At 35.1% G+C, this 15,798-nt stretch overlaps 1 protein-coding gene across 2 annotated transcripts in view; it reads right to left on the reverse strand.

Annotated features, from left to right (window-relative positions):
• NUFIP1 (nuclear FMR1 interacting protein 1) overlaps positions 1-15,798 on the reverse strand; it is a 74,528-nt gene that overhangs the window by 30,433 nt on the left and 28,297 nt on the right. For both annotated transcript variants that reach the window (XM_072783012.1, XM_072783013.1), the window contains exons 8-9: positions 6,747-6,863; positions 647-864 (exon numbers count right to left, since the gene is read on the reverse strand). In XM_072783012.1, coding sequence (XP_072639113.1) covers positions 647-864; positions 6,747-6,863 — 335 coding nt within the window. The remainder of the gene's footprint in view (positions 1-646; positions 865-6,746; positions 6,864-15,798) is intronic.

A 15,798-nucleotide genomic window follows, 5' to 3' on the forward strand; every position in this document is an offset into this window, starting at 1 on the left:
TTCTCCCTCTGCCTTGGTCTCTGCCTCTCTCTCTCTCTATGTCTATCATAAATAAATGAATAAATCTCAAAAAAAAAAAAAAAAAAAGAAAGAAAGAAAGAAAAAAAAAGTTCTACAAGTCTAGTAAAAATTTTGGAATATTTTTCTATTACCCTTAGTATGAAAGAACTGGATCTTTGAACAGCTTCATGTCCATTACTTAGAATCAAAAGATGTGCTGCTTCCTCTTAAAATGTGAAGAAATAAGATTTTTCAGCACATCACACTGAGAATAAAGCCAATAATGCACAAAATAAACACATAAAAACCTCTTCCTCCTTTTAGTCTGCCATTGTACTTAGCTGTGCTTTCAGTGAAAACTTTAAAAATGTCAGTACACCTTAATACATATTTCCTTATCAATTAAATCTACAGATTCTTTCATTTTTAGCAGTTTTAAAAAGTGTAATGATTCCACATTTACTAAACATCAGCTATATGCCAAATGCAGCTTCAAAATTAAGATACACAAATAAGTCTTCAAAGAATAAAGGTCTTTGGTGAAGTTAAAAAGCATGCATGCATGAACCCATGCAGAAACCCAGTGGCTCTGGCTTCATCACCTGAGAAGAAAAGAGAGATCAGAATGTAAAGAAAAGTCACTTACCATTTCCAGGAGATATGGATGGTGTGTCCTTGGTTCAAATAAGGTATGATAGTTGTGATAATCTTTTTTCCTCTTAGGGTTTGTCTTTTTAAAACTTTTCTTTGGGCTCCTATAGTTTTTAACAGTCACTTTAACATTGTTCCTTGATCTCTTAGGAGTATTGTTATGAAGAACCTCATCTTCCACCAGAATGTCTGCTTCAGTCTTAATGGGAGCTTCTAAATGTGATGAGAACAAATACAAAAACAATAAAAAAACAGGTAAACTTCCAAAAATAACCCAAAAAGTCATAATACTCCCCCCAGTAGCCATAATCCTGGCTACTTATTAATAAAAACTAGGCATTTTCAATGCAGTACAGTATTTTTCAGATTGGAAATATAACTGCCAATAATTGAAGAGATTACCACAAAGAGCTGCAGGAAGTGATCTCGATGAAGGAAATAGTATCAGATGGAAACTTGCATCTACCCAAAGGAATGAAGAGTGTCAGAAACCGTCAATATAGGGGTAAATACAAAAAGACATTTTTTTCTGATTTGAAAAAGGTTTTAAAGATAACTGACTACTCTAAGCAAAAATAGAAACAATGTATGTGGGATTCATAACACCTGTAGGAAAATCTGATAACAAGAGCATAAAGGAAGGGAAGAGGAAAATGTAAGTATATTGCTATAAAATTCTTAAATTACATATATGAAATGGTATAATACCACTGAAAGTATATTGTGATAAGCTGAAGCTACATACTATATATAGACCAACTCCTAAAAAGCAAAACAAAGAGGTTCAACAAATAAACCCATATTTACACTGCCCTAATAATAAGACAGCATAAATCCAAAGGCAAGAAAGAAGGAAAACAGAACAAAGACAAAAAGAAACAGCCATATCAATAATTACAATATATATAAATAACTTAAACATCCCACTTAAAAGGGTGAGTGGTCAGACTGGGGGAAGAGAGAATGTGGGGAACAAGATCAACTACATAATGTCTACAAGAAACCAACCTTAAATTGTTGGCAGTTCTTGCTTTGCACAAACAGAACGGAGATGAAATCTCAGTTATCAAGGAAGTATGAAGCAAAGACTGTCTGTGACCAGACACAGATTAAAAGCAAAAGGAGGAAAGAAAATACCATACATATAGCAATCATAAAAAAGCTGGATCGGCTACATCAATATCAGACAAAGGAGACTTCAGAATAGGGACCATCACCAGGGACAAAGAAGGACAGTTCATAAGGATAAAGAAATCAATTCATCAAGAAGATAAAACAGTAACACCTAATAACAGAATTTCATTATACGTGTAGCAAAAGCTTAAAAGAACTGAAACAAGAAAAAGACAAATCCATTATTAAGGTTGGAGACAATTTTAACACTTTGCTCTCAGTAACTGAAGAACAATTAAACAGAAAATGAGCAGGAATATAGAAGACCTGAGTACCCTAACAACTCAAACTGACAAACACTCAATCCAAGATACGTTTTTGTCAAGTTCACATAAACATTCACTTGTGCTAGGCTATAAAACAAGTCTCAATAAGCTGGAAAAACAAAAAACAAAAAATGCCTGGCAAGTGTACAAAGTATGCTCTCTGACTGTAACAGAATTCAAGTAAAATCAGTTAACAGAAAACTATCTAGAAAACCTCCAATCTCTGGAAACTAAACAACATATGTCTAAATAACCCATGAGTTAAAGAACAAATCATGAGATGTTAGAAAATATTTTTTAAAAAATAAAAATGAAAACATAATGTAAATTTATAGGATGCAGCTAAAGCAGTGCATGGAGACAAATTTATAGTTTTGATTGCTTTTATTAGAAATAAAGAAAAGCCTAAAATCAATTATCTGAACTTCCACTAAATCAGATAGTGAAAAGAGAGGAAATAACAGAGTGAAAAATCAATGAATTACAAGCAGACAATAAAGAAAAATATAAATAGAAAAATCAGAAGTTGGTACACTCTAAAAGATTAACAAAATTAATAAACATCTAGCAAGATTGAGCAAGAAAAAAAGAAAAAAATACCATTTAATAATATGAGGAATCAAAGGGGGGATATCACTACAGATCCTACAGATATCACAAGAAAATATTATGAACAACTTTATGCCAATAAATTTGACAACAGAAATGAAACAGATTTTTTTGAAAAACACAAATTACCAAACTGAACAAGAAAAATCAGAAAATCTGAATAGTCCTCTACCTATTAAGGAAATTTAATTCATAATTGAAAGTCTACCCCCTCCTCTAAAATGCCAGGTACAGATAACTCCATTACTGAATTCTACAAATAAGACAAAATGGTAGCAATCCTACACAAAGTCTTAAAAAAGAGGTGGAGGAAATAGATCCCACTCATACCAAATCCAGACAAAGTCATTATAAGAAAAGAAAAACACATCCTTCATGACCATGGAGGTAAATATCTTTAACAAATAAATAAAGATAGTAAATAAATATCTTTTATAAATTATTAGTAAAAGACCAAGTAGATTTTATTTCAGGAATAAAGGTTGGTTTGATACTTGAAAATCAATCAATATATTTCACCATATTAAGAAGAATAAAGAAAAGAACCATATGATTAGTTGAAAACTGACAAGTTTTAAGGATCTCCTCCTCTCACTCCTAAAATGGTTATTCTGTATTTCTGACAAGGTGATATGATATAAAGAATTCAATTCTAGAAGGTGGGAGACTGGGTTCAATTGCCTGGACAAGAGTATAGGAATCTAATCATATCCCTCAAAACCTTCAACACCCAAGTATTACATAAGACCAAATGTGATAACTACCTTTGAAACAAAGTACAGGGTAATAAGTCTTAGAAGCATAAATCCTAGTCCCAAACTGTTAGGTTCAAGTTCTAGTTTCATCACATACTAGTTGCGATCTTCAGGCAAGTTACTTATCTCTGCCTAAATATCCTCACAAATAATGGCACCTGCTACATGAAGTTACTGTGATAACTAAATGAGTAAAGCACATAAAACAGGACCTGACCCAGAATCAACAATATATAAAGAATATGCTATGACAGGGGTGCCTGGGTGGCTCAGTCAGTTAAGCATCTGACTCTTGATTTTAGCTCAAGTCATGATCTCAGGGTTGTATGACTGAGCCCCCAAGCCAGGTTCTACATAGCATGGAGCCTGCTTGAGATTCGCTCTCCCTCTCTACCCAACTCAAGTGCACATCATGCACACTCTCTAGCTCAAAAAGAAAAAAAAAAAAAAAGAATTTGCTATAATGATAGTGGTTTTGATGTGCCCTCAAAGTGATAGAAAAAAGAAAAAAAAATCAGAAATGTAACCATAAAAGGAGCAAAGAATTCAAGTGGTTTATAGAGTTCAAAACTATGAGAATAATAACAAAAGGCAATAAGAAAAGACAGAGTTCTAATTTCTATTATTCCCTTCCCCTTCAAGTATTGGTCTTCCAATCCAGGAATACAAAAGTCAAATGAATCAGAGCTTACACTGTCAATTTTCTGCTAAGGAACGAGGAACCAGAACCATTTATATTTTTCTTGAGGCTCACAACATTTCCCAGCTTAGTATCATATTTTAATGCAATGTTTATCAATTCAAATAAATTTAAAATATAACCACTGCACTTTTTCAAACCTATAAATCCTTTTTGGCATGTGGTCTTTAAACATGAGTTTTCAATGGAGGACCTCCAGTCACAGCCCAAATCATTTTGAAAAAACAACAATTTTGGAGAGCTATAAAACTGTGCTTAACTTCTAACATGGCAAAACAAAAACAAAAAACTAACATGTAAAATCTGGAAGAGATTTCAAACTAATTGATTTGGAAATATTACTCATTGAAATTTTCTTTCCTATGTATAGCTTAATGATTTTGAAATCCCCAAAGCCAAGCTTAGCCTCTTGTTTTGTTTCAGTCTTTCTTAAGGGACTCCTTCCTTGTTTAAAACTGTTTCTGGAAAAAAAGCACAATTCATGTTTAAAATCCTCTATATACCTGTATTAACTCCTAAGTTGAGATAGATATTAACTAAGATGATACAATTGTTTAAATCTGTGAGGAATCAGAATGCTCCCCTCCATTTAAAATCCACTTAAGTAAGGAGCCTTCTAGATGCTATTTCATAGCTCAGAGAAAGCCCACTTTATTTCTTTGGTTTATTTCTTCCAAAGTCCCTATGTGTCAATATGCTATCCTACAGCCCAGAATTTACAATGGAAGTTGGAAACTTGCTAGTGACCTGGATGGCTCAATAAAGCTGAATTCAAACTACATAAAATAATTCTTAGGCCTTAGGAATGTGAAGCAAAGGCTTTTTCCTTCAAGCAGGGCATTTTAGACAATCAGTAAAAATAAATTCATATAAGGTAAAATTTATCTTTTAATAGACAATATCTTGTTATCTTTAAGAAAAGGCTATGCATTTCTGTTCAGGAAGACAGTAAATGTAACACAGAGAATGCCTAAAACGAAAGTTGGTGTTTAAGATTTTTCAGTCCCAAACCTAGGCTTTACAACAGCTCTGCCACATACTAACTTTGCAAAGAAGTTAAGCTTAAGGTTCCATAAATGAAGGAGTGGAATCTCAAAGATCACTCCCAGTTTCCTTTCTTTCTTCTAATTTAAAAATGGTGGCAGCCTCAAAATTAAGACATGAGAATGAAAGTATTAAATGTTTCATCTTAAGAGAGAGAGAGAGAGAGAGAGAGAGGAGAGCATTAGTGCAACTTGTTTTTATAAAATTCAGTAATCTGGTAATAGCTTTCATTGCTATCACCCGTCATAAATACAAGCGATAAGCAAGAAATGTAATATGTGTTTAAAGAATAACTCCATCTTCATATCAGTGTACTGGAAACAAGAGTAAAGAAATAAATACTGTTTTTCTTAAAATTAAAATAAAAACAAGAAGAGGCAACCATCAGTTAAGAAATACTCTGATAAGGCCAAAGTAGTTTGTATTTCAAAATTCAAGTAGCTTTTAACCAGCTACCACAGTAAACCACGGTCCATTAAAAAAAGAAGAAAAATCCCTATGTTACGGATACATCTAAACATTATCCTTCATATTAAATCCCAACTCTTTCTCCTTCAACATCTTCCAACTACAGAGTGATTATCTCTAATTTAATCAACATTAAAAGTGCTGCCATCTTCATCCAATTACACTCAAATCTTCCTTTCTTTTTACACACTCACTTGCAGACCCTGTACTCTTATCTTCAGTACAGCTCCTACTGTGATTACACATCTTGTACAGAGACACATACACAGGAATTCTCTCATGGTTGGTAAAGCCCAAATAAATTCACCATGCAGAGCCAGGTTTCCAACAGAAGGACACAGACTTATTCATTAAACAAATGCTGATTATTTATATGAACCTTGGGTTTATAATTGACACATTAGATTAATAACATAATAACTCTTTTAGGTGACCCTAAAAAAAGACGCTACGTTAAGCTGGTTTATTATCATCTTTAAAGGTCAGACATGTATCCTGCACATCACTGACTCCTCAGAAAAAACCTTGAAGGAATTCCATTTTATCCAGTCTTTGAAACATACAGGCTAACTCAACCACAAGCACAGAGTTATTGTGTTCTCCAAATGAGGCAATTTATGTAAATATGCTCTATAAAAAATAACGTTCTATATACATGTAAGGAATTCTACCATCCACTTTGTCACAAAGGACCTCTATTCATCTACCAAAGGTGCTATAAACATGTTAAGACAAGAATTGAGAGTAGGAAACAACAAATTAACTTTCTTTGCTGTATCTTTTAGAATTGTCTTTGATTCCATTAATGGCATATTATCTCTTCCCTTTCCTATTCTGTCACTGTATTATTTTTGCCCTTTTCTCCCAGGCTAACAACACATTTCCTCATTTCTCCAGCTTTCCTTTATCCCATGCTAACATCACTTCTGAATCAAATGAAAAATATGAAGATTAAATAAACAATGCTCTTGATACATTTTGTCCTCAGAAAGACATACATGAAATGATGCTACTGATGCACAGTATACATCAAATTCAAAGAGCAATAAAACAAACCTATCAACTGAGGCCATGACTTACCTTCTGGCTCACTCTCTGACCCTGAGAGACTACCATAGCTGCTCATTAGTGAGCACAGGGCTGGTGTCACTTCCTTGGGTATGACCGTACTTTGTGGTTTCTCCTCTTTATCAGATTCTGAAAAAAAAAAAAAAAAACAGGAATGAGATAAAACAGTATACCAAAAACATCCACCACCATAAAAAAGAAAGCTGACAGGTCCCCTACTCCTTATATGTTAGTGAAAAGAAAGTAATTTCTGATCATTTCCTTAATCTTTCCCAAAAACAAAATTCAGGAAACTTGAAATTTTTTCCTTGGTTTATTTACATCTTCATGGTCAGAGAAGCTACTTGCCCCAAAGAGAACACAGAAGGCCAATGGAAGCTATATACAGCTTAGTTACTTACCATGCTTCACACATTACGGAATTTGAGCCTTCTCTAAGTTAATTATACAGTCTTTGCTAATTAATTTATTTTACCTTATTAGGCTATTATGCTATTAATTAATTTTATTAGGTAATAGGAAGGCCAAGGCCAGAAATTTATTTAACTTCACTGGATTAGGAATAAATAATAAAAAAATATCTACTTTTCTTGTTTTTAAGACTAAGTTTTGAGGGCACAAATAAAATTTAACCATTCTATATATAAAAGCTTAGTCAAAGACTTATGCTGAAATGAATTCACCCAAAGTTTTTATTATTTAGAACTTCTAAGAACTTAAGTAAACAAGCCAAGCCAGAGAACTTAGCAAGTACCAAAGAGCCTGCCAAAGGTAAAGCGTTTGATCAGAGCCCATGGAGCCTAGTTGTAGCCTCAGGACACCACCTATTACATTTGTTTTTGGCAGCTCTAAAAATGTATTACATTTAGTCTAAACAATCAATAAAAAATAAAGCCTGACTGAAGAATGAAGACAGGAAGTAACCTGTCTATGTAATGTACCGGCTCAACCCCCAAGTAATATGAAACATTTCAAGACAGCATTGAACATTCACCAAGTCAGTCTAGGGGAAAACAAAACATGCTAGTAGAAATTGGGGCTATACTTCTATGTGAATATGGAACTGCACATACTGGTGGATGAAGTTAAATCCCCTCTTCTCCACCCATCCACCCTACCCAGCACCATACCCTCCAAAAACTGCTCGTCAATTTTAAGGTAACTTCTCATCTTTTCTTATGAATTAATAAAGAGAAAGAAAAATATGCAGTTTATATATAAATTACTAGTGGACTAAACAGAATCTACAAAATATTAATATGGAGACTGTTCATCTCATTGTTTATTTTTTTTTCATCTCATTGTTTAAATGATGATAAGCCAAACTATTATTTCTTTCTAAGACTCAAAGAGAGGTACTGAAAAGCACAATACAGTTGACTATAACACTCTTAAAAGAATGAGTTTATTTAATCCTTAGGAGGTATCATTTTCACTATTAATTACAGATGATGAAACTGAAATTCAGAGAATCTGAGTAACTTTTCCTTCAGGTAACAAAATTATGCAACAATTGGATCAAAGTTAAATCGGGGCTGATTCCAAGTTCCAATTCTTAACTAATGGGCTAGAATATCTCCTACAGATACATAAAGTCCTCTTATTAAAATGAAGCCATCCGGGGGATGCCTGGGTGGCTCAGAGGTTTAGCACCGCCTTCAGCCCAGGGCGTGATCCTGGAGACCCAGGATCGAGTCCCACATCAGGCTCCCTGCATGGAGCCTGCTTCTCCCTCTCCCTGTGTCTCTGCCCCTCTCTCTCGGTCTCTCACAAATAAATAAATAAAATCTTTAAAAAAAAAATGAAGCCATCATACCAAAATGTCTCTATGGTCAATAAAAATGCTAATAAATGTCTTCTTCCAGCTATGGTGCCATTTCTCCGTTCCCTGTTACAGCAAAACGATAAACAACTACCTGAAGTACTTAGATGTGAACAAGTACAAGCTATAGGAGAGAAAGGGTTTGGCTTTGTTCAGTACTGTATCCTTAGAGCCTAGAACAGTACCTAAGTGCTGAACAAATATTTGAAGAACAAACTGTTGCATGAATGAGTAAAGACGAGTTCAAAAAGGCTAACTGGTACTGAACGATAGGGCTAGGAAAAGGTGGAGCCCAACACAAACCTAGTTCTGTCTGGATTCAAAGCTCGTTTTTTTTTTTTTCTTTCTTTTCTTTAATAACATGATTCCATTTTTATTTTTAAAAATAATATACACATGATAAGAAAAATATTAAAAAGATATACAACAAAATGTGAGCAGTGGCTGTCTCTGTAGATTAAGAACATAGGGGTTTTTTTAAATGCTCTTCAGTTTTTGTTTTTATAATCAGAACATAACAGAAAAATACTGGAAAATAAACTCTGAAGGAAAATATTTCCTCGCAATTCAAGAAGTGGAGAGCAAGGCTTTAATTGGCCTACATATCACCTCTTTCCCTGTCTTTTTTTAATAACTTTATATTTGAAACAATTTTAGATTTACACAAATGTTGCAAAGATAGTACAGAGAACTTCCATGTACCCTACCATCCAGCTTCCCCCTTACATAACCGTGACACATTATCGTAGCTACCAAATAAATTAACATTGGTATAATACTACCAAAGCTACAGACTATATTGTAATTTCACTAGTTTTTCCAGTAATACTCTTTGCTTGTTTCAGGATCCAATCCATCATATCACATTATACATTTAGTTATCGTGACTCCTTATCTGTGTCTTCCCCAAATCTGTGACAATCTGTCAGTATTTCTTTGTCTTTAATGAACTTGACACTTTTGAAGACTACTGGTCAGTTGTAGAATGGCCCTTAGCTAGGGTCTGTCTTATGTTTTTTTGATGATTACATGGAGGCTATGGATTTTAGGTAGTGCACTTCTCATCACATCATATCAGGAGTCCATGACATCAACATGGCTTATTACTAGTAATGTTAACCTTGATCTCTTGGTGGTCTGCCTGCTTTGCTATATAAAGTTACAATTTTTTGTATTATTCTGTTTTTTAAAATGATTAAGTTTAGCCCATACTCAAGGGGAAGGAAATTAATTAAGCTCCCGCCTCTTAGAGTAAGGAATAGCAAAGAAATTTAGACATATGTTAAAACCACCACGGTAACTAATATTTAGGGGGAGATATTTTGAAACTATATAAATACTCTGTTTTACCTTAAAGATTTGCCACTAATTTTACCACTCATCAGTGGATCTTGGCTGAAATAATTATTACTGTGGTGTTTTTAATGGTGACTTTTTATTTCCTTCACTTCTTCTACAATTATTTATTAGAATTCTTCGTAAGATCCGTCCCTTCTTCCTTATTTTTTATTTATATCAGTATGGATTCATGGATATTTATTTTATTCTTTGGGTTATAATCTATTGTTATTTATTTTGTGGTTTGAATTATTCCAACTTTGGCCATTGGGAGCATTTTCCAGTTGGTCCCTATATACTTCTGACATGTTCACAATTCTGATGCTTTCTTGAGCACTTTCCTACCTTCTGGCACTATTAAGATGCTCTAGGTTCACTTTGTATTTTCTCTGTCCCAGCTCTACAATCGATCATTTCTCCAAAAGGCCCTAATTTCTTCAATTGGAGAATGGTAAAACCACAATCTGGATATGTGGTGTATTCATTATCAGGACTGTCACAAAGTTCACTATACTTGAGTGCCTCCCCATGGGTAAGAGTTAGGACTTCACACAAGTGAACAATTGCTCTCCTAGGCTGCTCTCCCTCGGTTATGTTTCAGGAATCCATGACCTGTAATAACACTTTGAAAAGAGGTTATCAGTCGTTTTGGCCCTATCAAAACATCCTTTTTAGTGACTTTTCATCTGGAAAAAAAAAAAAAAAAAAAAAGGCTGTTCCCAAAGTCCCTTGGATCTACTAGCAGTTCGAATATAGGCATTTTCAACAGCTGGAAAGATTTATGCTGAAGGCACTGTACTGGCTGACAAAATAAGACTCCAGGAAATTCACTCACTTTTTAACAAAAACAGTCAAAACCCCTCTCTAAATGAAAAATGCGGGATCCCTGGGTGGCGCAGCGGTTTGGCGCCTGCCTTTGGCCCAGGGCGCGATCCTGGAGACCCGGGATCGAATCCCACGTCGGGCTCCCGGTGCATGGAGCCTGCTTCTCCCTCTGCCTGTGTCTCTGCCTCTCTCTCTCTCTCTCTGTGACTATCATAAATAAATTAAAAAAAAAAAATCTTTAAATGAAAAATGCCAGTATAAAGATGGGAGCAATGAAGATGATAAAATCAAACTTTAAAATGATTACAAAATACCAGCTCAAATAATTTCTCTTACTGTTAAAACCTTAGCAATACCTCTCTATCTCATACATACACATCATATGCCCTCTGACCAAATATATAAATATATTAATCTAAAATTTATCAATGGACTATGATTTTTTGAAGTCAGAGAGACTTCTCTGAATTATAATACTGGACAAGCAGAATGTAGCACCTCAAGTAAATCCCTACTGAAATGAAAAGAGAGAAAAAAAATACATCTTTTTTTAAGGCCTGCCTAAGTACAAACACTAGTTATAAAAGCTTCCCATTCAGCTTCTTTCTACAACTTATTTACTTGTCTCTCCCCCTTCATCCCCCTACTCTATCTTGTTGCCTTTATGAAGTAAAACACAATTACATGCTCTAGCCTCAAGAAGATTTCTAGATACCCTAAAGAAAAAGCAATCTGTTGAAAGTCACCCTAAAAAAATGGAAACCTTGCTTTCTGCACCCCGATGTTTATAGCAGCAATGGCCACAATAGCCAAACTGTGGAAAGAGCCTTGTTGTCCATCGAAAGATGAATGGATAAAGAAGATGTGGTTAATGTATACAATGGAATATTACTCAGCCGTTAGAAACGACAAATACCCACCATTTGCTTCAACGTGGATGGAACTGGAGGGTATTATGCTGAGTGAAGTAAGTCAATCGGAGAAGGACAAACATTGTATGTTCTCATTCATTTGGGGAATATAAATAATAGTGAAAGGGTATATAAGGGAAGGGAGAAGAAATGTGTGGGAAATATCAGAAACGGAGACAGAACATAAAGACTCCTAACTCTGGGAAACAAACTAGGGGTGGTGGAAGGGGAGGAGGGCGGGGGGTGGGGGTGAATGGGTGACGGGCACCGAGGGGGGCAAACTGAACACCAATAAAAAATAAATTTATTATAAAAATAAATAAATAAATAAAATAAAATAAAATGAAACCTTGCTTTATGGTTTCCAACTCTCAAAAACAAACATTAACAATGAACATTCACGACAGCTAATATGCTGGCTTATTCTTATTTTAACATCTATCTTTTAAATACCAGAAGCCCACCTCACTTAAATGTCAGTGCACACACTGACATCCTCCAGTGGGTTCTATGACAATAGCTATATTTATACTATAATGAATGACTAACAAATTGTATCTTTTGTGTTCAGGTAGATGCTGAGGCACTTCAGTCAGTGATGCTTAATGTACATTAGTGAGCAGCTCTTCTCTTTCTAGCTCAGACAACGCTTATTAAAACCACGGGTCAGGAAAGACATAAAACATGCTGCATTTACATTTAAACAACAGCAACAAAATAAACATAGTCCTAACTAATGAGATACCAAAAAAAGATTTAAAACAACAACATTGTGAGGACACTAGTTAGCAGAACATACAAGGAACTAAAAAAAATATGGTGCCATTAAGAACATCTAGTGAAAACAGGTCATATTCAAAACTGATAAACTGGGAGACTCCAAATGACAGGCTTTCCCTTTGAAGCAATAACAATCCCCAGTTTAAAGCACCTAATTAATGAGAGTTCACTTACTACCAACTACCACAAAAAATACTAATTTTCTAAGCATGATCTGGTCTGTAAATATCCTGGAAAACTACTGTCTTATTTAAATGTGAATGCTGATATCTAGATAAGGTTCTGAGTCCATCCCGTCCCCCCCCCCCCCCATCTATAAAGGAAAGAAATGTAAGGCATCGGGCCATTTTCATTTTAAAAGTGAAATTAGTGATGAAAAGTACTAACTGCCACCTTAGAGCATGAATAGGGTCAGATCATTACAATGCTGCCCCATGACAACAACCTTGAATAATGAACACAACTGATCTTAATGTTGGCTCGCTCTGGCCTAAGAAGGAAGTTGCCTCCAAACAAGTGTAAAACTAAGAGATCAGAGAGTAGGCATGCTGGGAATATTTAAGCATGTGGAAAAATGGTACACATAGTTTTTTGTAGCTATACCTGGAGTGAAAAGTTGAAGAACCAACCAAACTATTGATTTGGGAATTGTAAATATCCAGAAGAAATTCCAGGTAAAAGATGACATGAATTTAAATGAAATCTTTTCTACAAAATTAAGTTACCCTAACTTGATCCTTTTTTTATTTCCTTAAAGAATAATATTATTAAAAAAAAGAAAAAATAGTAATATTATAAATCTATAACTTACTTGTAAGATTTTTACATTCACGACTTACATAATTATCTTTGGCCCTCAATATAGGTAAAGGTCTCCACATTGACACCAAAATAAAATTACTTGAGGTCTCTCATATCATTACTCCTAGGAATCTGACTAAACACTTTCTATCACGAGGATGAAAGATACTTACTACTGTTTCTCACATCTAAAGTATCTCCTGAAGACCTAGATACAGGCTTAATAGAGCAAAATATATAATCATCTTTTTGTTGGTATTTCACCAGATTACCATATATTGAAATACTGCTTTAAAAATGAGAAACAGGGACGCCCAGGTGGCTCAGTGGTTGAGCTTCTGCCTTCAGCTCAGGGCATGATCCTGAAGTCCTGGGATGGAGTTCCGCATCAGGCTCCCCACAGAGAGCCTGCTTCTCCCCCTATCTATGTCTCTGCCTCTCTCCATGTGTCTCTCATGAATAAATAAATAAAATCTTTTTAAAAATAAATAAAAATAAAAATGAGAAACAGGGGTGCCTGGGTGGTTCAGTTGGTTAAGTGTATGCCTTCAGCTCAGGTCATGATCTCAGGGTCCTGGGATCTAGCCCTGCCTCAGGCTCCCTGCTCAGCAAGGAGCCTGCTTCCTCCTCTCACTCTGCCTCTATGCTCTCCCTATCTCTTTCTCAAATAAATAAATAAATAAAATATTTTTAAAATAAAAAATAAAAATGAGAAAACAAAGAGGGGCCTAGCTGGTTCAATCAATAGAGCATGTGACTCTTGATCTAGGGTTGGGAATTTGAGCCCCATGTTGGGTGCAGAGATTTATTTTTTTTTTTAAAGATTTTATTTATTTATTTATTCATGAGAGACACAGAGAGAGAGAGGCAGAGACAGAGGCAGAGGGAGAAGCAGGCTCCATGCAGGGAGCCTGATGCGGGACTCGATCCTGGGTCTCCAGAATCACTCCCTGGGCCGAAGGCGGTGCTAAACTGCTGAGCCACCAGGGCTGTCCCAAGAGATTTTTTTTTTTTTTTTTAAAAAGAGAGCAAGAGAGAAAGAGAGAGGAAGAAAACAGAAGTACCCATCTACCAAAGCTAACAGAATGATGACTTCAACATTAGAGTCCCTTGAATGTTCATTTAGAGAACTGCATGAAGAATTACATAATTTTCAAATTAGTAACTTACTAATTATAACAGTATTCTCAGTATTCTTTGTATCTGTGTTTCAAGTATTCTAATGACATGAAAGTTCATATTTGGATATAGATGGTTTTAATCATCAAGGTCATACACTGTAAATCTGAAAAAGTGTGGGCACTAACATCTTTTGAAGGAAAAAAAAAATCAGTGCCCAAGAGTAATCTTGGCCCCAAACATCATCTGCCTTTTCTTTGCTATCATCAGCAAGGATAAAAAGATGCCTTTTCTAAACTCTCTCCCACATCTCAACTATCCTAGGCTCATACAGTATTTTTTTAGATAAATTCAAACTTCACATTTAGAAGCATAGAGTCTAGTGGAATCAGACTCCTAAATTCAAACAGCTGGGCTAAGGTAAATTATTTACCCTGTGTCCCTCAGTTCTAAAATGCAAGTAGCAGGACACCTGGGTGGCTCAGTTGTTGAGCGTCTGCCTTCGGCTCAGGGCATGATCCTAGGTCCGGGGATTGAGTCCCACATTGGGCTCCCTTCAAGGAGCCTGCTTCTCCCTCTGTCTATGTCTCTCTCTCGCTCTCTCTCTGTACCTCTCATGAATGAACAAATAAAATCTTAAAAAAAATAAATAAAACACAAGTAGCAACAGTATATATGCACTGTAAAAGATCTGAAAACTGGAAACACATGTATAAAGCATGTAGAACACCATTAGTACCTTACTCAATAAGTATTAGTTGGTGTTAAAATAATTATTATTATTCTAACTAAATTATAAGCTGTTATTCTTAGCCAAGATCCTTTCCATCTTAATTCCGTCATTGAATTAGTTATCTCATTTCTTGCCATCTGTAAGTTTAATAATTTGCCATGTTTATCATAGAAGCCACTATCTTCCAAGCTAAACAGGGCCTGCTAGCATCAGTCCACTCACTTATATTCTTTCTTTGCAGAAGAGAAAACACATGCAGTAAGATAAAGCCTCATAATGTTATTGGAAGGAAAGGTAGTAGAAATATTTACATCTACATTTACATTTTGCGGAAGGGAAAACGGAGCCTCAGAGGCTGGATGATATCTATGTGGTTAGCAGCATTTTGGTCCTTTAATTTTTCAACTTATTAAGGCAGAGTAAGGGAATTCAAAGCTAATATAAATATATTCTATACGCTGAGGAAGAACAGTATCAATTATAATGAAACAGTAATATTTACTCAGAGGGATCTTATTCATGCTCAGCAGCATAAATGATAACTGGCTTCCGTTGAAATACTCACTTCATAGGTGGGGAAAAATTAACCTAATTGAGCAAATTTGAATCTGTAGCATCAATATATTGAAAACAATTTCTTTTTTAAAAGACTTACTTATTTTAGAGAGAGTCAGAGCACGGGAGTGGAGGGTGGTGGGCAGGAGGGAAACAAAGGGAGAGAGAGAGAGAGCATCC

This window comes from Canis lupus, chromosome 17 (assembly GCF_048164855.1).
Source record: "Canis lupus baileyi chromosome 17, mCanLup2.hap1, whole genome shotgun sequence".
Classification (NCBI taxonomy): domain Eukaryota; kingdom Metazoa; phylum Chordata; class Mammalia; order Carnivora; family Canidae; genus Canis; species Canis lupus.